Here is a 27,764-nt window from a genome sequence, read left to right on the forward strand (position 1 = left end):
CAGGCTGGTCTCAAACTCTTGACCTCAAAGTGATCTGCCCACCTTGGCCTCCCAAAGTGCTGGGATTACAGGCGTGAGCCACCATGCCCAGCCTTATTGTCCTGAATTTTTTTAAGTCTATTTTCCTTAATTTTTCACAATCTTTTACATATCTGACTTAGATCTCAACTTCCTTCATTCCAACTACTTAAAATCATTTAAGTCCTCTATATCATCTTTGTTATTTAAAAAGTACTTTTAAAATGTGTATTTTCAAGGTGGGATTTCATAGAAATCTATATCACAGTGTATAAAAGCATAGGCTCTGAAATCAGACTGTGTATGAATTTGAATCCTTGATCTACAACTTAATGGTGTGACCTTGAACTAGTTACTTTATGTCTTTGTGCCTCATTTGTAAAATAGAGGTAATAATAATGAGTTAAGACTTAGAAAAACAAGTTAGAGCCCTTAGAACAATGACCCACATATAGCTAAGGACAACTACTGAAATTATTAATAGTCTCTACAGTACAATCATTTGCTTTTCATGCTTTGCCTTCATTTATTCATTCATAGATTCATTCACTTAATAATTTTAGAAAACCTAGTTTACGCCAGGCACTGTACTAGATGCTAGGGATAGAATGATGAACAAGATAATCATTTCTTACCTTCATGAAGCTTATTAGTCTACTCTCGTTATTAAAGTTATTATTACCCATAAGTAAATGGTAACAGGTTTGAATTGCATGAGTATTTTCACATTTCATATTTCCTCCTTCAACACTTTTTTATAGTAAGACCCATAGTCAAGTTAAAGAAGCCTTAATGTAAGAGATAACATTAGACATAAAGGCCAGGCGCAGTGGCTCATGCCTGTAATCCCAGCACTTTGGGAGGCCGAGTCGGGCAGATCACAAGGTCAGGAGATCAAGACCATCCTGGCTAATACGGCGAAACCCCATCTCTACTAAAGATACAAAAAAGTAGCCGGGCGTGGTGGTGGGCGCCTGTAGTCCCAGCTACTCGGGAGGCTGAGGCAGGAGAATGGTGTGAACCCAGGAGGCACAGCTTGCGGTAAGCCCAGATCGCGCCACTGCACTCCAGCCTGGGTGATGGAGTGAGACTCCGTCTCAAAAAAGGAAAAAAAAAAGAATGATAAAGAAGGCTCAGGTTCACTGACTAATTATTTGTCTCTATTTCTGCATGTCTTTACTAGGCTATTGAAGGTAGACACGTGTATAATTTATTTTATTTACATTTATTGTTTATTTTACATGAGTGTATATAAATGCAGATTTTAAAAAATAGAGCAAGATTATTCAAAAGTGAAAGATTTATATAAACAATACTATTTTGATTCCCAAGGCTATTCTCTTTCTCACTGTATTTCTTTTATTCATATAAAGAAATGAATATATAAAAGTGAAGTCATGACCGGGTACTCATGCCTGTAACGCTAACGCTTTGAGAGGCTGAGGTCATGAGTTCAAGACCAGCCTGGCCAACATGGCAAAACCCCATCTCTAGTAAAAATACAAAAATTATCTGGGCATAGTGGTGCATGCCTGTAATCCCAGCTACTTGGGAGGCTGAGGCAGGAAAATCGCTTGAACCCGGGAGGCAGAGGTTGCACTGAGCCGAGATTACACCACTGCACTCCAGCCTAGGGGCAGAATGAGACTCTGTCTCAAAAAAAAAAAAAAGTGAAGTCATGACCCATGTCAAGTGTGGATACATACTTTTAAGCCATTTCATACTAGTAGTGCTAAGGAATTGACTCTGATTTATACATACTATAGCCCATTTCCCCTATAATGCATTGTCCGGTCAGGATCAGGAATGGTTTGTGGTCCGACAGTATGTTTTATTAATTTGAGTGGCTCACAGAAGAATCAGCCTCCCAACATGACCCCATTACCACAGTCCTTTACCCAGTGGAACTAACAGAGCAGATAGACAGCAAACATGACAACACTGGGGCCCTTGGGATTCATATAATGCCCTTGCCATTTACCACAATATAGAAAAACTGTTTTTGTTGTTTACAAGTGGTTTTACAAAATAAAATTTTTTTTAATAAAAAAGAAAAACTGTTTTTGCAAACATTCATAGTTGGGGAGGAGTAGTGACCAGAAAACCATCTTTCACCTTAACAGTAGAGGGCCATAGTGAGATGACATACAAGAAAAGTAACATTTGTTATGTACAAAAAAGTTAATGGTTTAAAATGGGAGGAGGAAAGAGGCATACGTCTTCCTGTTTGGAACAGTGAAGGAAAAAATGTTAACCTCTACCTTGAATTAGTTTTCTAGGACCTCTTTGAAATTTTGTAGAGATAGGAGGAAGAAATATATTCACTAGTGAAATTTCAGCAACAGCCACAGCCATTCTCAATAGAGGAAACTTCCAGAAATGACAGTGGAAAGAATTTAAGCAATTCTTTCTACAGAAAATCATAAAAACTGGAAAAAATATTAAAAGCAAGTATTTGAAGTTACTGGAAAATGAGCAGAGGCAGGTAGAAATTTGAGAAGAGCATCAGGTAACTATTGCAAGTTGATAGCTTTCTTGCCTGGAAGTGCCCCTTAGCCACCACCCACCCTCCCAGCACCCACTCAAGTGTACAGATTGGTAAGAGTTTAAATCAGCTGAGTAACTGAACATTTAAAGGGGAAATTTTGGAAATGAGGGAAATGCAGAAGGACTAATATCCAAAATCTCAGTATAAACCCTTCCCAAATCTCTGTGTCATCATTAAATAATGTATTTCCACGGTAAACACCAAACAGCCTGAGAAAAATAGGCAGAAACTGGAAGAGAGTCTATCCTTGATATACTGAACTGCTTCTTGGTGCGATTTGCAAGGTTGCTGTGCCTTTGATTGAGTGCATTTTCTGAGCTATGTGCAGGTTGAACACACAGTTTGGATGACAGAAAGTGAAAGCTTTTCTGGCTTGAGGTGTCAGAGGGTAGATCTTAGGACTGGCAAAGCAGTTGAAAATTTAGGAGAGATCCCTAGAAGCAAAAGATCCACAGAGAGGATAAGCCCTAAAATATGACTATAGAATTTGTCCAGACTACCACTACCCTACACAAGCTCAAGCTCAGCGGAGAATATCAGGGAGTTAGGCTAAAAAGGAGAAGCTAGAAACCAAGAAACTGAGCAGAAACATTAGCTGCTGCAGGTATGACAGATTTCACAGTTTAAGTAAATTAACTGCTTACTAGTACCAAAAAAATTAACAATTCTCAGAAAAACAAAACAGATTCCAAAGTCACTACAACATATTACCTTCAACCAAAACTTGCTAGACATGTAAAGAAACAAGATGATGTGACCAATGTTCAAGATAAAAAGCAGCCAATAGATACTAACTCCAAGTGGATGCAGATTACACATTTAACAAAGACTTGAAAGTAACCATTACAAATATATTCAAAAAAGTGAAGGAAAGCATGATACAAGTGAAAAGAGAGAATCCCAACAAAGAAATGGAAACTTTTAAAAAACAACAAAATAGAAATCCAAAGACTGAAAACTACAGTAACAAATAAAAATTTTACTGGGTGGGCTTAACAGGAGAATTGAGATGACAGAAGAATCAGATCCATAAAAATTCAGGCTGGGCATGGTGGCTCACGCCTGTAATCCCAGCACTTTGGGAGGCCGAGGTGGTTGGACACCTGAGATCAGGAGTTAGAGACCAGCCTGGCCAACATAGTGAAACCCTGTCTCTACCAAAAATACAAAACTTAGCTGGCCATGCTTGCACGTGCCTGTAGTGCCAGCTACTTGGGAAGCTGAGGTAGGAGAATCACTTGAACCCAGGAGGCAAGGTTGTAGTGAGCTGAGATCATGCCACTGCACTCCAGCTTGGGTGACAGAGCGAGACTGTCTCAAAACATAAAATAAAAATAAAAATTGAGATAGATTAATAGAAATTATTTAATCTGAAGAATAGATAAAAGATTGAAGAAAAATGGCCAGGTAATCCCAGCACTTTGGGAGGCCAAGACAGGCGGATCACTTGAGGCCTGGCCAACATGGCGAAACCCCGTCTCTACCAAAAATACAAAAAAAATTAGCTGGGCGTGGTGGTGGGAACCTGTAGTCCCAGCTACTCAGGAGGTGGAGGCAGGAGAATGGCTTGAACCTGGGAGGCGGAAGTTGCAGTGAGCTGCAGTCACGCCTCTGCACCCCACCCCAGGTGACAGAGCGAGACTCTGTCTCAAAAAGAAGAAAAAAATAGTAAATATTTTTTTAAAAAAAGATTGAAGAAAACTCAACAAAAGTCTCAGTAGGAGACAATATCAAGCAGTCCAACATTCTTGTGATTGGAGTTCTGAAGAAAAGGAAAGGGGCAGAAAAAGCATTGAAAGAAATACCAGCCCAAAACATAAGAAAACTACACCTATGTGTATATATAGTGAAACTGCTAAAAGGCAAAAGTAAAGAGAAAATCTTGAAAGCAACAAGGGGAAAATGATACATACAGGGCAACAATGGGGAAAAAAAAAGTAATGGTTATTCAACAACATTGTAGAATACCAAATGAACATACAAAAATCAGTTGTAGCCAGGAGCAGTGGTGAATGCGCTTGACCAGCTACTCAAGAGGCTAAAGCGAGAGGATTGTTTGAGCCCAGGAGTTTGAGTGCAGCCTGAGAGCAACGTAACAAGACCCCATCTTGAAAATCCAATTTTTTTAAATCAATTGACTTTCTATAAGCTAGCAACGGACATATGAACATCAAATGTTTAAATACACTACTTACAATCACTCACAAAATGAAATATTTACATAGAAGTCTAACAAAACATGTATATAGGACTTTTTTGCTGAAAATTATAAAACTAATGAAAAAAATCAAATAAGATATAAATAAACCATGTTAATAGATTGGAAGACTTGAATAGTAATGATGTTAATTCTCCCCAAATTGGTATACAAATTTAATGTTATTCATTTCAAAATCCCAGCAAGATTTATTTGTAGATATACACAAAATTATTCTAAAATTTGTACAGAAAGGCAAAATAACTAGAATAGTTAATACAATTTTTAAAAAGAACAGTATGAGAGGAATTCCTCTACCTGATCTTTAAACATATTATATGGCTACAGTAATCAAGACTGTGGTACTAGTAGACATAGATCACTGGAACAGAAAAGAGAACCCAGAAATACCGACACATGGCCAGGCATGGTGGCTCACGTCTGTAATCCCAGCACTTTGGGAGGCTGAGGCAGGTAGATCACCTGAGGTCAGGAGTTTGAGACCATCCTGACCAATATGGCGAAACCCCGTCTCTACTAAAAATACAAAAATTAGCTGGACATGGTGGCATGCGCCTGTAGTCCCAGCTACTTGGGAGGTTGAGACAGAAGAATTGCTTGAATCCAGGAGGCAGAGGTTGCAGTGAGCTGAGATTGCTCCCCTGCCCTCCAGCCTGGGTGACAGAGCAAAACTCTGTCTCAAAAAAAAAAAAAAAAAAGAAAGAAAGAAAGAAAAGAAAAGAAATACTGACACAAATACACCCAGCTAATTTTTGACAAAGATGCAAAAGCAGTTCAGTGGAGGAAAGATAACCTTTCACCAAATGGTGCTAGAGCAATTAGGCGTCCATAGGTTTAAAAAATGAATCTAAATCTAAGTCTTACACCTTATATAAAATTAAAACACGCCAGGCGCGGTGGCTCATGCCTGTAATCCCAGCACTTTGGGAAGCCAAGGCGGATGGATCACTTAAGGTCAGGAGTTCAAGACTAGACCGGCGAACATAGTGAAACCCCATCTCTACTAAAAATACAAAAAATTAGCCCGGTGTGGTGGTGGGCACCTGTAATCCCAGCTACTGGGGAGGCTGAGGCAGGAGAATTGCTGAACCCAGGAGGTGGAGGTTGCAGTGAGCCGAGATCCGCCATTGCCCTCCAGCCTGGGCAACAGAGCGAGACTCTGTCTCAAAAAAAAAAAAATTAAAACAGATAATAGATTAAAATGTAAAACTATAAAACTTTCAGAAAAAAGAAAAGAATCTTTGGAATCAAGGGCTACACAAAAAGTTCTTTACTTGATACCAGAAATAAAATCCATGAAAGGAAAAATGGATAAATTGGGCTCCATCAAAATTTAACACTTTCGCTCTGTAAAAGACTGTTAAGGCCCGGTGTGGTGGCTCACGCCTGTAATCCCAGCACTTTGGGAGGCCAGGGTGGGTGGATCACAAGGTCAGGAGTTCATGACCAGCCTGGCCAAGATGGTGAAACCCCGTCTCTACTAAAAATACAATAATTAGCCAGGCGTGGTGGCGGGCACCTGTAATCCCAACTACTCGGGAGGCTGAGGCAGGAAAATGGCTTGAACCTGGGAGGCGGAGGTTGCAGTGAGCCAAGATGGAGCCACTGTACTCTAGCCTGGGTGACAGAGCAAGACTCCTTCTTAAAAAAAAAAAAAAGAAAAATACTGTTAAGAGGATGAAAAGATAAGCTACCCACTGGGAGAAAATATTTGCAAGCCACTTATTTGAGAAAGCACTAGTATCTAGAATAAAAAACATTCAAAGCTTACATTTAAAAAAAATGCAGTTAGAAAATAAGCAAAAATGATGAACATTTTATTGTAGAGGATATACAAATGGCACATAACCACCTGAAAAGGTGTTCAACATTGTTAGCCATTATGGACATGCCATTAAAACTACATCGAGATAATCACTACACACCTATCAGAATAGCTAAAATAAAAATTAGTGACAACACCAAATACTAATAAGAATGCAGAGCAACTGGATCACTCATACGTTGCTGGCATCCATGTAGAATGGTATAGTCCCTCTGGAACACAGTTTAGCTCTTTCTTTAAAAGCTAAACATGCCGTTACCACACCCCAACAATTGCACTCCTGGGCATTTATCCAGAGAAATGAAGGTTTATATTCACACAAAAAACTGTACTTGAATGTTTATAGCAGCTTTATTCATAGTAGCCGCAAAACTGGAAATAAATGAGATATCCTTCAATGGGTGAGTCGTTAAACAAACTGTGGTACATTCATGCCATGGAATACTACTTAGCAGGAAAAATGAACAAGCTATTGATACACACAACAACCTGGATGAATCTCTAGAAAATTACGCTGAGTGAAAAAGAATCCCCAAAGAATATATACCATATGATTCTAGTTATATATACATTTTTGAAATGATAAAATTACAGAAATGGAGAACAGATTTGTGGTTGCCAGAATTAAGGAATTGGAGGTGGGAGGGAGGTAAGCTGTACAGGTGCACCCTGAAAGATCCTTGTAGTGATGGAAATGTCCCGTATTGTGACTCTATCAATGTCAGTATCCTGGTTGTACTAGAGTTTTGCAAGATATTTCAGTTGAGGAAATCTGGGTAAAGGGTACATGGAATCTCTGTATTTTTTCTCAAAGCTACATTATGAATCTACAATTATTTCAAAAAGTTTAACTAAAAAAAAGTAATGGCTGACTTCCTACTAGAAACAACAGAGACCAGAAAATAGTTGACTGACATTTAAACCTCAGTAGACATTTTTTAGCTTCTTCTGTTGTACACTACTACCAAACCTCAGCCAAGTACATATGTTTTTCCATATTAGGAACTTTTAAATGACATTGGTCTAATAACAAATAGATAATTACTTGTAAGCTACCCTTGTTATAAAGAGGCAATAGTGATGATGATAGTAAAGAAAAGTTGAAGATGAAGGTGATCTAATTCTATAGTACCTCATATGGTTGGGTGGTTTTTTAATTCCTATTCACGCTTTGGAAGGTTTAATATTGTTACCTTCTTAAATATATGATCATTTCTTTTTCATCTACAACTTATTTGATAAGAGCAAAATTGGTTTAGAATTAATAGATTCTTGATACAATTGAAAGTAAAAGTGAATTGTTTAAAACAAGGCCATGCTTGTCTATGTGCCTCTAACTTTCACTTCTAGTGATTACACTTCTTTGCCTATTATGAGACCACAGCACAGTGTCAATCACCTTTACATATTCAATCGATTCCACTCCACAGCCAGTCATTAGTGTTTGTTGTAGACACTGAAAATAAGGATAATAGAAATGAGCTCTGTGCTTCCTCTCTCACAACTGCCTCCTTTAATCCTGCATGTTAAGCTGAAATGAACTATTAAATGAGTGGAATAGAACCCTTGCCTTCTTTGTGTATGTGTTCTAGCTTTTTCAACTATGAAAATATAAAAACCTAGAATTACTAAGCCTTAATCTTACAAGTCAGAATCTCCCTAGGTCTGAGCCTCTTCTTGGTTGTTTATTACATCTTCTCAAAATGGTGAGTGATAGTAGATGTGTAGTTAGAAGAAAGGCAGAAAGAGCTAAAAGAGCTGTGTTTCATTCACTCAGTATCCAGGCAAAGGTCATTTTAAAAAGGAAACAGTTAAGTCAACATGGCTGACATTCTTTCTTGTTAATATCATTTTAGCCAATGGCTCAAAAAATTTCACCCATAGAAATATCATTTGATATTTGGTTCCATTGGTACTATTTGTATTAGTCCCAGGCATAAATACCAATGCTGTTGCTTGCTCTTCACCATTTTTATCTTTTGCCTCCCAAAAATATCCACCTTGAGTTACATTTTTCTTTGGTCCTGCTACTCTATTTTTATTAGACTCATCCTAGTTCATTTTATGCCTGTAGGCCTTGGCCATTAAACCCTTTAAATCAATTATGTACAAATGATCTTTTATTTTGATCCTCACTAGGACCCTGTTAATACCTTTGTGGTGAGCTGGGACATGCCAGCAGCTACCACTGTACTAGTCGGTCCTCCACAGACTGAGAGGACCAGGAGTGGTAGGTTTCCTGTTGATTTATTCACCTGTAGGACAGATTACAGAAGGTGAGGGTATTGGACTTAGAGACTGATATTTTAGAAGGGGACAGGTTTATGCAATTTTGCTATTTTTTTTTCCTTTTGTCTGCCTTTGAAAAAGAAGGAAGAAAACATGTATTGCGTTCCAAACTCTGTATTTGGTCCTTTAGTTAGGTATATTAGCTGGGTTTTTTTGTTTGTTTGTTTTTGTTTTGTTTTTGAGATGGAGTCTCACTCTGTCACCTGGGCTGGCGTGCAGTGGCGTGATCTCAGCTCACTGCAACCTCTGCCTCCTAGGTTCAAGCGATTCTCCTGCCTCAGCCTCCCAAGTAGCTGGGATTACAGACATGGGTCACCACGCCCAGCTAATTTTTGTATTTTTAGTAGAGATGGGGTTTCACCATGTTGCCCATGCTGGTCTTGAACTCCCAACCTCAGGTGATCCACCTGCCTCGGCCTCCCAAAGTGCTGGGATTACAGGAGTGAGCCACCACACCCAGCCAGGTATGTTAGCTGTTTTATTTTGTCTCTAAATGGTAACTGTAGTAATTAAACTATGTATAGTGCCTTTTAGTTGACAACATGAATTCATATGTATTATTTCATTTATCTTCACAACCATCCAGAGATGAGGAGATGAAAACTCTAAGACCTCCCAGCTTCCAAATAGCAGAGCCAGTCCTCAAATTTATTGCCTAGCCCAAATTCTGTGCTTCTTGACCCAGGCCACATTGCTTCCACATAGTTTCCCTTCAGTTGTAAGCAGTAGAAAAGTAGGACTCCAGAATCAGTATCCTTACATAAACAGCTCAGTACATGAGAGGCAGTTGTGAGACTGGAAAATGGATGGGACTAGACTGTGAGGGTCCATGCTTGCTTGCTGAGGCTTTATATTTTCTTTCATTTCAGGATGGCAATGGCACGGAGAACAATGTTCCAGAAGGGGGAAGTGCATAACAAACCATCAGGTTTCTGGGGAATGATAAAAAGTGTTACCACTTCAGCATCAGGAAGTGAAAGTATCCTTTGTCCCTCTGCTTGATTCTTTTTCTCAACTCTGGACCAAGAGCAAAAGAAAAAAAGTAGTGTTGGGATAGTCCCTTCTAAGGTACCTGACTACATCAGAGTCCAAACTCCTAAGAGCTAGGCTTAGGAAATACCATGTGTACAGTCATCTTTCCAGCACCTGCACAATATCATAAAATCATTGTCTTTGAGCTGAAGCGGTCCTAAAAAGTCAGCCTTTCCATTTTACAGATGAGAAAATAGACCCAGAGAGGTTAAGTCACACAGTGGTTTGTGGCAAAGCTAGAAACATAACTGTGGTCTCCTCTTCATAGTTCTTTCCACTACACTATTACATTTCTCAACTCTGAAAAGCCACCATAAAGCATAATGGCTACCTAAAATAAATGGCCCATTTCTAAAGTAATTAGTATTCCTAAACAAATTTTAAGTAGCTCTGCTTCTCCAGTGACATTTTGGTTTAAAGAATCAAGGGGAGGCTGGGCGCACTGGCTCATCCCTGTAATCCCAGCACTTTGCAAGGCCGAAGTGGGCAGATCACTTGAACCCAGGAGTTCAAGACAAGCCTCGGCAACATGACAAAACCTCATCTCTACAAAAAATACAAAAATTAGCCAGGCCCAGTGGCATGTGCCTGTAATCCCAACTACTCAGGAGGCTGAGGTGGGAGGATTGTTTGAACTTGGGAGGCTGAGGTAGGAGTGAGCCCAGATCACGCCACTGCACTCCTGCCTAGGCAACAGAGCTAGACCCCCTGTCTCAAAATAAAAAAGAAAGGATAAAGGAGATTTGATTAATAGATTAATAAATTGTTCCTTCCTGTTTGGTTATGATGTTGAACTACTTCCCAAATTATGTAACCAAATTTCTGTGTGGCTCTGGCGCTATTAGGTCAAAACTTTGGGGAACTAAGCATGAGATAGCATACTCCTGTTTCCTTCTCTGTCCCAGGGAAATACAAATTCCCTTTTGCCTCAATTAGAGAAGGATGTCTATTCTTGCTACAAATTATGATTTATGTCCTGGTGTCAAATGAAGATAAGAATAAGATCAAAGAAAGGCAAGATGATTGTGGAAGAGAAAGAAAAAGGATTAATTTAGATTTATTTAACCAAGAAACATTTATTTCACATCTCCTATTTCCAGGCTGAGTGCTAAGAAATAAAATGATGAGTAGAGTATAGCCTTTCTCCTCAAGGAGCTTACCCTCTAATCATGGGAGAGACAGACATGTAACTAGTTAAACCATATTGTTTGGTGGCTTGAACCATGCCAGTAGTAGCCACTATTAAGGAAGGAACTGAAGGGCACTTACTGATTTGGGTAATAGTGGGAAAAATCAGAGAGGAGGGAGGGTTTAGATTGAAGTATGTGCTTCTATTTTAGAAGGGGCTATATTTACTATGTTTATTACTTAAAAGTTCATAAAAGCCAATAATACGGGTTTGAGCTGTGTTAGTGATGAGCTAACAAACATGTCAGGATTATTTAACCTCCCTGAGCCCCTGTTCTCTAAATGGGAGAATAATAACTCTACCTGATTGAGTTCTTGGAAAATAACATAGTGTAATGGAAAGAGCAGGCTTTGGAGGAAAAGAGGATTTGACTTTGCATCTCTATCAATTAATTGTGTGACTTTGAGCAAGTTATTTAACTCTCTGAGCTTCACTTTCCTTATGTGCAAAATGGATAACACCATGGCATAAGACAATCCCATGAAGATAAGATATAAAAGAAGATAATGTTTGAAAAGAAATAAGGTAATGTCTGTAAATCCTAGCCTATATTAGAACACAGTAAAGTATTAGTTCCCTTTTCTAACATTATATTCAGATAATGTAGGAGAAAGCTATGCTTTATTATAGTTATTATTATGTAACTATTTACAATCTTGAACATTACATTTGACTTAATCTAACTAGATAAATCAAAAAACAAATGAAACCAGCTGTTTGAGCTGCTTGACTTAAGAGAAACTGAGTGGTAATTGTTTGGTGGCGATGCTCTTGATGGAGAAGCTTTTACACACCTGCGTCAGAGGTTGGGAAAGTTGCTCTGAAGTAGCGCTGCTGGCTATGAAACAGGAAATTGAGAATATAGGCAACTCCAGGAATCCACTGTAGGAAAAACCAAAAGTATATGCTTTCTCGTTGCCATTTCTTGAAATTCCTATGTGATTAAAACCTTGATGCCCATTCTGTGCCAGATCTTACTCTTATTCAACAGGAAGTGGATGCTTTGGAAGAATTAAGCAGGCAGCTTTTTCTGGAAACAGCTGATCTATATGCTACCAAGGTACAGAGCAAGGAAACTGAAGTGTGGTTTTTACCAATATTATTAAAGAGAGAACAAGACTAAATGGCTTTTTAGGTTTCTCTGTGGCCAAGCAAGAGATACCTCACAGCTTCTATATCAGCCATGAAGCATTAGGGATAAGGGATCTTCACTCTTCATGAAATTGCTCCTGTCACTAGCAAAATCCTTAATGGAACACTCTCAAAAGTAGCAATTGGTGGGATAGTCAGAAGAGGCTTTTCAACATTTAGGAAGTTGGCACGTACCACCTCCTACTAACCTGGGATAAAGATGGTAGCTACTTTTATTCCTTTATAAGTTAGTAATATTATAAGAGCAGTAGACACCTATCTGCCATGGATGGCCTAGCCCTATTTTAAAAGATCCAGATCAATAAGTGTCGAAACTGTAAGAAGTAACTTTCTTATATACACCTAAAATAAAATATAATTTAAATGTGCAAAATCTGTTAGTGAAGATTGCAAACTTTTAATTCTTTTTGAGGATAACTTTACAGGAGCAACCTTATAGGATAGAGGTTAACATAGGCTTTGGAAACAGATAAACCTGAGCCTACTCACCAGCTGTGTGACTTTGAGCAAGTTATCAAACCTCTCAAAGCCTCAATTTTCTCATCTGTAAAATTAAGATAATAGAACGTATCTCATAAGAGTTGTTATGAAGATTAAGTGGATAATGCATGTAAGATGTTTATCCCAGTCTCTAGCTAAAAGCAAGCATTCAGTAAATGCTGGCCACAACTACTGTTATTAGTTTAATATTATTACAATGTATGGTTTTTTGACTTAGCCTGAACAGTGATTCATAGAGGGAAGAATACATGTGTTGAATATAAATTTATATTTTGCTGAAAACTATGTTTTGTGTTTGTTTTCCCCTAGGAGAGAATAGAATACTCCAAAACCTTCAAGGGGAAATATTTTAATTTTCTTGGTTACTTTTTCTCTATTTACTGTGTTTGGAAAATTTTCATGGTAAGTATGTTATTTTTAATTATCAGAGTTTTGATGTTTTTTCCTGGTAGTGGCAGGGAGATAAGAGTGGATTTGACTGATATATTGAACTAAATTCCAAATGTGATTGCATCAACAGAGAGCATGATCTTCCACATCTCTGGGCTTCATTCGTTATCCTCTCTCCTTTTTAAATTACATAGATAAGGAAGGTTGCATTTTTCTTCTGTCAGAAATTGTTAATAAGGCCTTAGTTTATGAAATATCTAAATTGAGGTCGGGCATGGTGGCTCATGCCTATAATCCCAGCACTTTCGGAGGCCAAGGCAGGCATATCACCTGAGGTCAGGAGTTCGAGAACAGCCTGGCCAACATGGTGAAACCCCATCTCTACTAAAAATACAAAAATTAGCTGGGTGTGGTGGTGGGCCACCTGTAATCCCAGCTACTCAGGAGGCTGAGGCAGGAGAATCGCTTGAACCCGAGAGGTGGACGTTGCAGTGAGCTAAGATCACGCCACTGCACTCCAGCCTGGGGAGAGGGCGAGACTCCATCTCTCTCTCTCTCTCTCTCTCTCTCTCTCTATATATATATATATATATATATATATATATAAATAGAATGTGAACATTTCTTATTTTGCATTCTGCTTTCTGTGTTACCCATGAGTACATAACTGTATATATAACTTCAACTTCTACCTTCAGCTCAGAAGTTACTTGTCCTTTTTAATAATGTGTATACCTAAAAAATTAAGTTCACAATAAATTCTAAAAAGTATTTCCATAGATAAATTCATTTGCTGTACATATAGCTCTAATTCTTTTGTGGTTTTCTCATATTGTTTATGTACAGTATTTGTCTTTACCTCTGACTCAGGTATTAATGGATTTCAATGTGATTACAGAAAAGGCTGATTTGACTTCCTAGTTTGATGACTTTCCTACTGGGTTTGTGTTTGTGCAAAGAGGAGCTTTGTCAGCTTGTTAGTTAATTTTGATCAATGTAGATGAATGCGGATTTTCATTATATAAAGGATCTAGTGTTACAATAAATTGATGTCAATAATACTCAGATGACATTTTAAAATCTGGATTCATTCAGTGGGAGATAATGAATGAAGATAGTATGTTCAGTTAGCAAAGCTACTAAAAGGTATTTTCCTAAGATGCAGCCTCTAGGGAAGCATGTCTTTTTTTTTTTTTAGATGGAGTCTCACTCTGTCACCCAAGCTGTAGTGCAGTGGTGCGATCTCGGCTCACTGCAACCTCTGCCTCCTGGGCTCAAGCAGTTCTCCTGCCTCAGCCTCCTGAGTAGCTGGGATTACAAGCACGCACCACCACGCCCAGCTAACTTTTTTGTATTTCAGTAGACATGGGCTTTCACCATGTTGCCCAAGGTGGTTTCGAACTCCTGAGCTCAGGCAATCTGCCCGTCTCAGCCTCCCAAAGTGCTGGGACTACAGGCGTGAGCCATCACACCCGGCCTAGGGAAGCATGTCTTTTTTTTTTTTTTTTTTTTTTTTTTTTTTGTGAAGATGGAGTCTCTCTCTGTCTCCCAGGCTGGAGTGCAGTGGCATGATCTCAGCTCACTGCAACCCCTCCGCCTTCCAGATTCAAGTGATTCCCCTGCCTTAGGCTCCCAAGTAGCTGGGACTACAGGTGTGTGCCACAACGCCCGGCTAATTTTTTGTATTTTTAGTAGAGACAGGGTTTCACCATCTTGGCCAGGATGGTCTTGATCTCCTGACCTCGTGATCCACCTGCCTCAGCCTCCCAAAGTGCTGGGATTACAGGTGTGAGCCACTGCACCCAGCCAGCATGTCATTTTTTAACAGGTTTATTGGGGTATAACTGATATGTAAACCGAACATATATTTATGTACAACTGGGTACATTTTGGCATACATATATACCTATGCAACAACCATCACCACGGTCAAGACAGAGAACACATCCATCCATCACTGCCATGAGATTCCTGAGATTCCTGGTGTCCCTTTGTAATGCCTCTCTCCCACACCTCTAGTCCCCAGACGACTGCCAATCTGCTTTCTCTCATTATATATTGGTTTGTATTTTCTAGAATGTTATGTAAGTAGAATCCTACAGTATGTATCCTTTTTCTGTCTGGCTTATTTTACTCGGCATGATTATTTTACATTTTATCCATGTTATGATTTGTATCAGTAGTTTATTCTTTTGTATTGCTGAGTAGTGTTTCCGTGGTTTGGACGTGCCACAATTTTGTTTGTCCATTCATCTGATGATGAATATTTGGTGGTTTCCAGTTGGGGGATATTACAGATAAAGTTGCTGTGAACACTTGTGTACAATTTTGTGTATAGACGTGTGCTGTCTTTCTCTTGAGTAGGCACTTAGGAGTGGAATGTCTGGATCATATGGCAGATGTAATGTTTAACTGTTGAAGAAACAGCCAACTCTTTTCCAAAAAAATTGTATCATTTACATTTCCACCTGCACTGTGTATGAGTTTCAGTTGTTCACATCCTCACCAACACTCTATATGGCCAGTCTTGCTAATATTAGACATTCTAATAGATACGAGGTGATATTGCATTGTGGTTTTAATTTATATTTTCTTAATGTCTAATGATATTGAGCATCTTTTCATGTGCTTTTTTTCCCACCCATATTTTTTTTTGATGAATTATCTGTTCAAATCTTTTGCCAATTTTTTTTTAAATTTTAAGTTCTGAGGTACATGTGCAGGATGTGCAAGTTTGTTACGTATGTAAGTATGTGCCATGGTGATTTGCTGCATCTATCAACCCATCACCTAGGTATTAAGCCCAGCATCCATTAGCTATTTTCCCTGATGCTCTCCCTCCCCCTCCCCGCCTTCGACAGGTCCCAATTTGTGTTGTTCCCTCCCTGTGTCTGTGTGTTCACATTGTTCAGTTCCCACTTATAAGTGAGAACATGTGATATTTGGTTTTCTGTTCCTGTGTTAGTTTGATGAGGATGATGGCTTCCAGCTCCATCCATGTCCCTGCAAAGGACATGATCTCATTCCTTTTTATGGCAGTATAGTATTCCATGGTGTATATGTACCACATTTTCTTTATCCGGTCTATCATTGATGGGCATTTGGGTTGATTCTATGTCTTTGCTATTGTGAATAGTGCTGCAGTGGATGTACATGTGTATGTATCTTTATAATGGAATGATTTATATTCCTTTGGGTATATACCTAGTAATGGGATTGCTGGGTCAAATGGTATTTCTGGTGCTAGATCTTTGAGGAATCACCACACTGTCTTCCACAATGATTAAGTTAATGTACATTCCCACCAACAGTGTAAAAGCATTCCTATTTCTCTGTAGCCTCGCCAGCATCTGTTTCTTGACTTTTTAATAATTGCCATTCTGACTGGTGTGAGATGGTAGCTCATTGTGGTTTTGATTTGCATTTCTCTAATGATCAGTGATACTGAGCTTGAGCTTTTTTTCATACGTTTGTTGGCCACATAAATGTCTTCTTTTGAGAATTGTCTGTTCATGTCCTTTGCTTACTTTTTAATGGGGTTGTTTGATTTTTTTCTTGTAAATTTGTTTAAGTTCCTTGTAGATTCTGGATATTAGGCCTTTGTCAGATGGATAGATTGCAAAAATTTTCTCCCATTCTGTTGGTTGTCTGTTCACCCTGATGATAGTTTCTTTAGCTGTGCAGAAGCTCTTTAGTTTAATTAGATCCCATTTGTCAATTTTTGCTTTTGTGGCAATTGCTTTTGACATTTTTGTCATGAAACCTTTGCCTGTGCCATGTCCTGAATGGTATTGCCTAGATTTTCTTCTAGGTTTTTTATAGTTTGGGGTTTTACATTTAAGTCTTTAATCCATCTTGAGTTAATTTTTGTATAAGGTGTAAAGAAGGGTTCCAGTTTCAGTTTTCTGCATATGGCTAGCCAGTTTTCCCAGCACCATTTATTAAATAGGGAATCATTTCCCCATTGCTTGTTTTTGTCAGCTTTGTCAAAGATCAGATGGCTGTAGATGTGTGGTCTTATTTCTGAGTTCTCTATTCTGTTCCATTGGTCTATGTGTCTGTTTTTGTACCAGTACCATGCTGTTTTGGTCACTGTAACCTTGTAGTATAGTTTGAAGTCAGGTAGCGTGATGCCTCCAGCTTTGTTCTTTTTGCTTACAGTTGTCTTGACTTGTACGGGCTCTTTTTGCTTCCATATTGAATTTTAAAATAGTTTTTTTCTAATTCTGGGAAGAATGTCAATGGTAGTTTAATGGGAGTAGCACTGAATTTATAAATTACTTTGGGCAGTATGGCCATTTTTATGATATTGATTCTTCCTATCTGGGAGCATGGAGTGTTTTTCCATTTGTATGTGTCCTCTCTGATTTCCTTGAGCAGCGGTTTGTAGTTCTCCTTGAAGAGGTCCTTCACTCCCCTTGTTAGCTGTATTCCTAGGTATTGTATTCTCTTTGTAGCAGTTGTAAATGGGAGTTCATTCATGATTTGGCTCTCTGCTTGTCTGTTGTTGGTGTACAGGAATGCTTGTGATTTTTGCACATTGACTTTGTATCCTGAGACTTTGCTGAAGTTGCTTATCAGTTTAGGTAGCTTTTGGGCTGAGATGATGGGGTTTTCTAGATAGAAGATTATGTCATATGCAAACAAAGACAATTTGACTTTCTCTCTTCCTATTTGAATACCCTTTATTTCTTTCTCTTGCCTGATTGCCCTGGCCAGAACTTCCAATACTATGTTGAATAGGAGTGGTGAGAGAGGGAGTCCTATCTTGTGCCAGTTTTCAAAGGAAATGCTTCCAGCTTTTGTCCATTCAGTGTGATATTGGCTGTGGGTTTGTTATAAATCACCCTTATTATTTTGAGGTATGTTCCATCAATACCTAGTTTATTGAGAGTTTTTAGCATGAAGGGATGTTGAATTTTATCAAAGGCCTTTTCTGTGTCTATTGAGATAATCATGTGGCTTTTGTCATTGGTTCTGTTTATGTGATGGATTACGTTTATTGATTCGTGTATGTTGAACCAGTGTTGCATACTGGGGATGAAGCTGACTTGATCGTGGTAGATGAGCTTTTTGATGTGCTGCTGGATTTGGTTTGCCAGTATTTTATTGAGGATTTTCACATCAATGTTCTTCAGGGATATTGGCCTGAAGTTTTCTTTTTTTTTGTTGTATCTCTGCCAGATTTTGGTATCAGAATGAGCTGGCCTCATAAAATGAGTTAGGGAGGAGTCCCTCTTTTTCTGTTGTTTGGAATAGTTGCAGAAGAAAAGGTATCAGCTCCTCTTTTTACCTCTGAATTCAGCTGTAAATCCATCTGGTCCTGGGCTTTCCTTGGATGGTAGGCTTATTACTGCCCCAAATCAGAACTCCTTATGGGTCTATTCAGGGATTCAACTTCTTCCTGGTTCAGTCTTGGGAGGGTGTATGTGTCCAGGAATTTATCCATTTCTTCTAGATTTTCTAGTTGATTTGCATAGAGGTGTTTATAGTATTCTCTGATGGTTATTTGTATTTCTGTGGGATCAGTGGTGATGTCACCTTTATCATTTTTTTTGTGTCTGTTTGATTCTTCTTTTCTTCTTTATTAGTCTAGTAGTGGTCTATTTTATTAATCTTTTCAAAAAACTGGCTCCTGGATTTGCTGATTTTTTTTGAAGGGTTTTTCGTGTCTCTATCTCCTGCAGTTCTGCTGTGACCTTGGTTATTTCTTATATTCTGCTAGCTTTGGGGTTTGTTTGCTCTTGGTTCTCTAGTTCTTTTAGTTGTGATGTTAGGGTGTCGATTTGAGATCTTTCTAGCTTTTGATATGGGCATTTAGTGCTATCCATTTCCCTCTTAACATGCTTTAGCTGTGTCCCAGAGATTCTGGTATGTTGTCTCTTTGTTCTCATAGTATCAAATAACTTCTTGATTTCTGCCTTAATTTCATTATTTACCGAGGAGTCATTCAGGAGCAGGTTGTTCAATTTTCATGTAGTTGTGTAGTTTTGAGTTAGTTTCTTAAGTCTTGAGTTCTAATTTGATTGTCCTGTGGTCTGAGAGACTGTTATAATTTCAGTTCTTTTGCATTTGCTGAGGAGTGTTCTACTTCCAATTATGTGATCAATTTTAGAGTATGTGCCATGTGGCACCAAGAAGAATGTATATTCTGTTGTTTTTGGGTAGAGAGTTCTGTAGATGTCTATCAGGTCCACTTGATCCAGAGCTGAGTTCAAGTCCTAAATATACTTGTTAATTTTCTGTCTCAATGATCTGTGTAACATTGACTGTGGGGTGTTAATGTCTCCCACTATTATTATGTGAGAGTATAAGTCTCTTTGTAGGTCTCTAAGAACTTGTTTTATAGATCTGGCTGCTCCTGTATTGGGTGTATATATATTTAGGATAGTTAGCTCTTGTTGAATTGAACCCTTCAGCATTACGTAAAGCCCTTGTTTGTCTTTTTTTTGATCTTTGTTAAAGTCTGTTTTGTCAGAAACTAGGATTGCAACCCCTGCTTTTTTTTGCTTTCCATTTGCTTGGTAAATTTTCCTCCATCCCTTTATTTTGAGCCTATGTGTGTCTTTGCACATGAGAGGGGCCTCCTGAATACAGCACACTGATGGGTCTTGATTCTTTATCCAGCTTGCCATTCTGTGTCTTTTAATTGGGGCATTTAGCCCATTTACATTTAAGGTTAAAATTGTTATGTGTGATTTGATCCTGTCATCATGATGCTAGCTGGTTATTTTGCAGACTTGTTATTGTAGTTGCTTCATAGTGTCATTGCTTTGTGTACTTCAGTGTGTTTTTGTAGTGGCTGGTAATAGTTTTTCCTTTCCATATTTAGTGCTTCCTTCAGGAGTTCTTGCAAGGTGGTCACAAGTTCCCTCAGCATTTGCTTGTCTGAAAAGGATTTTATTTCTCCTTCACTTATGAAGCTTAGTTTGGCCAGATAGGAAATTCTGGGTTGGAAATTCTTTTCTTTAAGAATGTTGAGCTGGGCGTGGTGGCTCACGCCGGTAATCCCAGCACTTTGGGAGGCCGAGGCGGGCGGATCACGAGGTCAGAAGATCGAGACCATCCTGGCTAACACGGTGAAACCCCATCTCTACTAAAAATACAAAAAATTAGCCAGGCATGGTGGCAGGTGCCTGTAGTCCTAGCTACTCGGGAGGCTGAGGCAAGAGAATGGCATGAACCCAGGAGGCGGAGGTTGCAGTGAGCCGAGACTATGCCACTGCACTCCAGCCTGGGTGACAGAGCAAGACTCCATCTCAAAAAAAAAAAAAAAAAAAAAACAGAATGTTGAATATTGACTCCCAGTTGCTTCTGGCTTATAGGGTTTCCACTGAGAGGTGCACTGTTAGTCTGATGGACTTCCCTTTGTAGGTGACCTGTCCTTTCTGGCTGCCCTTAACATTTTTTCCTTCATTTCGACCTTGGAGAATCTGATGATTATGTGTCTTGGGATTGATCTTCTCATGGAGTATTTTACTAGAGTTCTCTAGATTTCCTGAATTTGAATGTTGGCCTGTCTTGCTAGCTTGGAGAAGTTCTGGCCTGTCTTGCTAGGTTGGGGAAGTTCTCCTGGATGATATCCTGAAGTATGTTTTCCAACTTGAAACCGTTCCGTTCTCCCCGTCTCTTCCACGTACCTGAATCAGCCGTAGGTTCGGTATTTTTATGTAATCCCATAGTTCTCGGAGGTTTTGTTCATTCCTTTTCATTCTTTTTTCTCTCACCTTGTCTGACTGTCTTATTTCAGCAAGATAGTCTTCAAGCTCTGAGATTCTTTCCTCTGCTTAGTCTCTTCAGCTATTGATATTTGTGGTTGCATTGTGAATTTCACATTGTGTTTTTCAGCTCCATCACATTGTTTATGTTCCTTTTTAAACGGGTTATTCTGGTTAACAGCTCCTATAATGTTTTATCATGGTTCTTGGCTTCTTTGCATTGGGTTAGAACATTACTCCTTTTGCTCAGCAAAGTTTGTTACTGCCCAGCTTCTAAAGCCTACTTCTGTCAGTGCATCCATCTCAGCCTCAGCCTCAGCCCAGTTCTGTGCCCTTGCTGGAGAGGTGTTGTGATCATTTGGAGAAGAGGCACTCTGGCTTTTTGAGTTGTCACCGTTTTTGTGTTGATTCTTTCTCATCATCCTCAGTTTATCTACCTTTGATTTATGAGGCTGCTGACCTTTGGATGGGGTTTTTGTGGGGTCTTTTTTTGTTGATGTTGTTGTTGTTGCTTTCTGTTTGTTTGTTTTTAACAGTCAGGCCCCTCTTCTGTAGGGCTGCTGCCATTTGTTGGGGGTCGAATCCATACTCTACTCGCCTGGGTCCCTCTCGCACCTGGAGGTATTACCAGTGGAGGCTGCAGAACAGCAAAGATGGCTGCTTGCTCCGTCCTCTGGGAGGAAGCACTGACCTGATGCTGGCAGGAACGTTCCTGTATAAGGTGTCTGGCAACCCCTGGTGGGGGGTCTCAGTCAGGAGGCACGGGATCAGGGACCTGCTTAAGGAAGCACTCTGACTGCCCCTTGGCAGAGCAGCTGTGCTGCACTGAAGGGAATCCCCCTCCTCTGGACTGCCCAGACCCTTCAGAGCCAGCAGGCAGGAAAGACTAAGTCTGCTGAACCACGAAGACGATAGTCACCCCTGCCCCCAGGGGCTCCTTCCCAGGGAGATCAGTTCTGCTCATAAACCCCTACCTGGAGTTGCTGACATTTCTGCAGGGAGGCCTCGCCTAGTGAGGAGGAATGGATCCGAGTCCCACCTAAAGAAGCGGTCTGGCCACAATCTGCCACTACCACTGTGCTGTGCTGTGGGGAATTCCTCCTGGTCCAAACCACCTATTCTCCCCGGCACTGGCAGGGGAAAAGGGCAGACTGGACCTGCAGTGATGGTGGCTGTCCCGGGAACTTGGTCGTCTTAGGCAATCTCCAGCCTGCTGCTGCTGGCTGCAACCTCAGTGGCCACTGAGCATCTGGGCAGCTCTGTGCTTGGGATCCAAGGCCCTGTTGGCCTGGGCTCACAAGGGGATCTCCTGATCCATGGGTTGCACAGATCTGTGGAAGAAGCATGGTTTCCTGGGCAGGGTGCCACAATCACTCATCGCCTTCCTTGATTGGGGGTGGGAACTCCCCTTGCCCTATGCGGCTCCCAGGTGGGGCTGTTGCACTACCCTGCTTTTCCTCGCTCTCCGTGGGTTGTGCCAACTGCCTAGTCAGTCCCAATGAGAGAACCTGGTTACCTCAGCCTGAAAGTGCAACATTCACTTGCTGTTTTCATTCTTGATAGGAGCAGCCAACAGCAGCTACTTCTAGTTGGTCACCTTGGCCCCTCCCCCGACCTTGCCAGTGTTTTAATTAAGTTGTTCCTTTCCCCATCCTTCCTTCCTTCCTTCTTATCCTTTTTCTCCTGCTCCTTCTCCAGCCTTATTGCACTGACTAAAACCTTCAGTACAAAGTTGAATAGAAGTGGTAGGATTAGTCATCCTACTGTTATTCCTGCTCTTAGGGAGATAGCAACCAGTCTCACCTTTCATTATGATGTTAGGTTTTCCCTAGATGCTCTTTATCAGGTTGAGGAAGTTCCATTGTAATCATAGTTTATTGAGTATTGTTAATCATGAAAAGGTGTTGGATTTTGTTAAATTCTTTTACTGCATCTATTGAGATGATCAATGTTTTTCTTTTTTAGTCTGCTATAGTTGATTACATTCATTAATTTTTGAATATTAAACCAATCTTGCATTCCTAGAATAAACCTCACTTGGTCATGGTGAATTATCATTTTTCTATTTTGTTAGATTCAATTTGCTAAAATTATGTTAAGAATGTTTGCATTGTCTGAGCATGTTGGCTCACACCTGTATTCCCAGTACTTTGGGAGGCAGGAGGACTGCTTGAGGCCAGGAATTCGAGACCAGCCTGGGCAGCATAGCAAGACCCCATCTCAGCAAAACAATAAAAATTAACTGAGTGTGGTGGCATGCCTGTGTTCCCAGCTACTCAGGAGGCTATGGTGGGAGGATCGCTTGAGCCCAGAAGTCGAAGGCCTCAGTGAGCTATTATCACGCTGCTGCACTCCAGCTTGAATGACAGAGGGAGACTATGTCTCAAAAAAAAAAAAAAATTGATTCCATATGTATGAGGATATTGGACTATAGTTTTCTTTTCTCATAATGTCTTTATTTGGTTTTGGTGTCAGAGTAATGCTTGCTGACCTTAGAGAATGAGTTGAGAAGTACTGCCACCTCTTTAAATTAGTGGAAAAGTATGTGTGGAGATGTTGTTATTTCTCCCCTAAATGTGTTGTAGAGTTTATCAATAAAGCCATCTGGGCCTGGAGTTTTCTTTGCAGGAAGATTTTTTTAAACTACCAATTCATTTTTTTAAAGATACAGGGTTTATGCAGGTTATCTATTTCTTCTTGAGTGAGCTCTTGCAATTTCGGTCTCAAGGAATTTGTCTATTTTTATTGAAGTTGTCAAATTTATTGGCATGATATTGCTCATAATATTCTTACTATGCTTTTAATATCTATAGAACCTGTAGAGACTGTTATTTTTTTCATGTAACAGGTTTATTGAGATATAATTCACATACAATACAATATACTCATTTAGTGTATGATGCAGTAGTTCTTAATATATTCATAGTTTTATAACCATTACCACAATCAATTTTTGAACATTTTTATCAAGCCAAAAAGAAATTCCATACTCATTAGTAGTCATTCCCCATTTCCCTCCAATTTCCACTCCCTCAGCCCTTAGCAACCACTAATCTATTTTCTGTCTCTATAGATTTCCCTATTCTGGATGTTTCATATAAATGGAATCACATAATTTATATTGTTTTATTATTGGCTTCTCTCATGTAGCATAATGGGGTTGGGGGGGCTTTTTAAATGTAATTTTAAAAAGTATATTTTTTTTTTCATAGAGACGAGTCTCACTATATTGCCCAGGCTGAGCCACTGTACCCAGCCCTAGCATAATGTTTTTAAGGTACATCCATGTCGTAGTATCTATCAATATTTCATTCCTGGCCAGGCACAGTGGCAGATGCCTGTAATCCCAACACTTTGGGAGGCTGAGGCAGGAGGATCACTTGAGCCCAGGAGTTTGAGACTATCCTGAGAAACAAAGGGAAACCCCATTCTTTACCCCTCCCTCCCCGACACACACACACACACACACACACACACACACACACACACACACACACACACACACACACAATTAATAAGGCATGGAAGTACATGCTTGTGGCCCCAGCTACTCGGGAGGCTGAGGCGGGGGAGGATTGCTTGAGCCTGGGAAGTTGAAGCTGCAGTGAGCCGTGATTGTGCCACCACACTCCAGCAGGCAACAGAGCAAGACTGTCTTAAAAAAAAAAATTCATATTTTCTGTGGCTGAATAATATCTATTTCATTTTATAGGTACACCACATTTTTCATCCATTTATTAGTTGATGCACATTAGGATTGTTTCTACTTTTGGGCCATTATCAATAATGCTGATGTGAACATTTGTGTATAATTTTTTTGTTTTTGCTTTGAGACACAGTCTCACTCTGTTGCCCAGGCTGGAGTGCAGTGGGGTGATCTCAGCTCACTTCGACCTCTGCCTCCTGGGTTCAAGTGATTCTCCTGCCTCAGCCGCCTGAGTAGCTGGCATTACAGGTGCGTACCACCATGCCTGGCTGATTTTTCTATTTTTAGTAGAGACGAGGTTTGACCATGTTGGCCAGGCTGGTCTCAACTCCTGACCTCAGGTGATCCACCAGCCTCGACCTCCCAAAGTGCTGGGATTATATCCATGAGCCACCATGCCCGGCCTCATGTATAAGTTTTTATGTGAGTATATGTTTTAATTTCTCTTATGTGTATATCTAGGGGTAGAATTGCTGTGTCATATGCTAAGTATATGTTTAACCTTTTTATTTATTTATTTATTTATTTATTGAGGTGGAGTCTCGCTCTGTCACCCAGGCTGGAGTGCAGTGGCGCAGTCTCAGCTCACTGCAACCTCTGCCTCCCAGGTTCAAGCAATTCTCCTGCCTCAGCGTCCCAAGTAGCTGAGGTTACAGGCGCGTGCAACCACTCCTGGCTAACTTTTTTGTATTTTTAGTAGAGACAGGGTTTCACCATATTGGCCAGGCTGGTCTCTAACTCCTAACCTTGTGATCCACCTGCCTCAGCCTCCCAAAGTGCTAGGATTACAGGCATGAGCCACTGCGACCGGCTTATGTTTAACCTTTTAAAGAACTACCAGACTTTTCCAAAACAGCAGCAACAGTTTACATTCCTGTCAGCAGGGGATGCATGCTCCAATTTCTCCACATCCCCACCAACAATTGTTATTAACTTTTTTATACTGTTCCATTGATCTATATCTCTGTTTTGGTACCAGTACCATGCTGTTTTGGTTACTGTAGCCTTGTAGTATAGTTTGAAGTCAGGTAGCGTGATGCCTCCAGCTTTGCTCTTTTGGCTTAGGATTGACTTGGCAATGTGGGCTTTTTTTGGTTCCTTATGAACTTTAAAGTAGTTTTTTCCAATTCTGTGAAGAAAGTCATTGGTAGCTTTATGGGGATGGCATTGAATCTATAAATTACCTTGGGCAGTATGGCCATTTTCATGATATTGATTCTTCCTACCGTCAGCATGGAATGTTCTTCCATTTGTTTGTATCCTCTTTTATTTCATTGAGCAGTGGTTTGTAGTTCTCCTTGAAGAGGTCCTTCACGTCCCTTGTAAGTTGGATTCCTAGGTATTTTATTCTCTTTGAAGCAATTGTGAATGGGAGTTCACTCATGATTTGTCTCTCTGTTTGTCTGTTATTGGTGTATAAGAATGCTTGTGATTTTTGTACATTGGCACCGAACAGAGCCCTCAGAAATCACGCCGCATATCTACAACTATCTGATCTTTGACAAACCTGAGAAAAACAAGCAATGGGGAAAGGATTCCCTATTTAATAAATGGTGCTGGGAAAACTGGCTAGCCATATGTAGAAAGCTGAAACTGGATCCCTTCCTTACACCTTATACAAAAATTAATTCAAGATGGATTAAAGACTTAAACATTAGACCTAAAACCATAAAAACCCTAGAAGAAAACCTAGGCGTTACCATTCAGGACATAGGCATGGGCAGGGACTTCATGTCTAAAACACCAAAAGCAATGGCAACAAAAGCCAAAATTGACAAATGGGATCTAATTAAGCTAAAGAGCTTCTGCACAGCAAAAGAAACTACCATCAGAGTGAACAGGCAACCTACAGAATGGGAGAAAATTTTTGCAGCCTACTCATCTGACAAAGGGCTAATATCCAGAATCTACAATGAACTCAAACAAATTTACAAGAAAAAAACAAACAACCCCATCAAAAAGTTGGCAAAGGACATGAACAGACACTTCTCAAAAGAAGACATTTATGCCGCCAAAAAATACAAGAAAAAATGCTCACCATCACTGGCCATCAGAGAAATGCAAATCAAAACCACAATGACATACCATCTCACACCAGTTAGAATGGCAATCATTAAAAAGTCAGGAAACAACAGGTGCTGGAGAGGATGTGGAGAAACAGGAACACTTTTACACTGTTGGTGGGACTGTAAACTAGTTCAACCCTTGTGGAAGTCAGTGTGGCGATTCTTCAGGGATCTAGAACTAGAAATACCATTTGACCCAGCCATCCCATTACTGGGTATATACCCAAAGGACTATAAATCATGCTGCTATAAAGACACATGCACACGTATGTTTATTGTGGCACTATTCACAATAGCAAAGACTTGGAACCAACCCAAATGTCCAACAATGATAGACTGGATTAAGAAAATGTGGCACATATACACCATGGAATACTATGCAGCCATAAAAAATGATGAGTTCATGTCCTTTGTAGGGACATGGATGAAATTGGAAATCATCATTCTCAGTAAACTGTCGCAAGGACAAAAAACCAAACACCACATGTTCTCACCCATAGGTGGGAATTGAACAATGAGAACACATGGACACAGGAAGGGGAACATCACACTCTGGGGACTGTTGTGGGGTGGGGCAGAGGGGGGAGGGATAGTTTTAGGAGATATACCTAATGCTAAATGATGAGTTAATGGGTGCAGCACACCAGCATGGCACATGTATACATATGTAACTAACCTGCACAATGTGCACATGTACCCTAAAACTTCAAGTATAATAATAATAAAATAAAATAAAAACTTTTTTATTATAGCCATGCTCATGGGTGTGACAGTGATGTCTCTCTTGTTCTTAATATTGGTAACTTGTGACTTCCCTCTTTTGTCTTTATCAGTCTAGTAGAAGTTTATTGGTTTTGTTGAACTTTTCAAAGAACCAACTTTTGGGTTAATTAGTTTTCTCTCATTTTTTGCTATTTCATTGATTTCTGCTCTGGTCTTTGTTATTTCCTTTCTTCTGCTTATTTTGAGTCTCTTTTTCTAATTTCTTAAGATGGAAACTAAGATCATTGATTGGAGATCTTTGCTGATATAGGGGTTTTAATGCTATACATTTCTTGCTATGTACTGCTATACTAGATCTCACAAATTTAATGAATTGTATTTCTCATTCA

The 27,764-nt window shown here is 39.7% G+C and overlaps 1 protein-coding gene across 3 annotated transcripts in view; it reads left to right on the plus strand.

Moving 5' to 3' along the window:
• Positions 1-27,764, plus strand: part of LOC101128637 (Golgi pH regulator A) — a 62,801-nt gene that overhangs the window by 26,418 nt on the left and 8,619 nt on the right. For all 3 annotated transcript variants that reach the window (XM_031009317.2, XM_031009324.3, XM_031009334.2), the window contains 3 exons: positions 9,768-9,877; positions 12,091-12,179; positions 13,082-13,174. In XM_031009317.2, the coding sequence (XP_030865177.2) occupies positions 9,768-9,877; positions 12,091-12,179; positions 13,082-13,174 (292 nt within the window). The remainder of the gene's footprint in view (positions 1-9,767; positions 9,878-12,090; positions 12,180-13,081; positions 13,175-27,764) is intronic.

The sequence above is a fragment of the Gorilla gorilla genome, chromosome 1, assembly GCF_029281585.2.
Source record: "Gorilla gorilla gorilla isolate KB3781 chromosome 1, NHGRI_mGorGor1-v2.1_pri, whole genome shotgun sequence".
Taxonomy (NCBI): domain Eukaryota; kingdom Metazoa; phylum Chordata; class Mammalia; order Primates; family Hominidae; genus Gorilla; species Gorilla gorilla.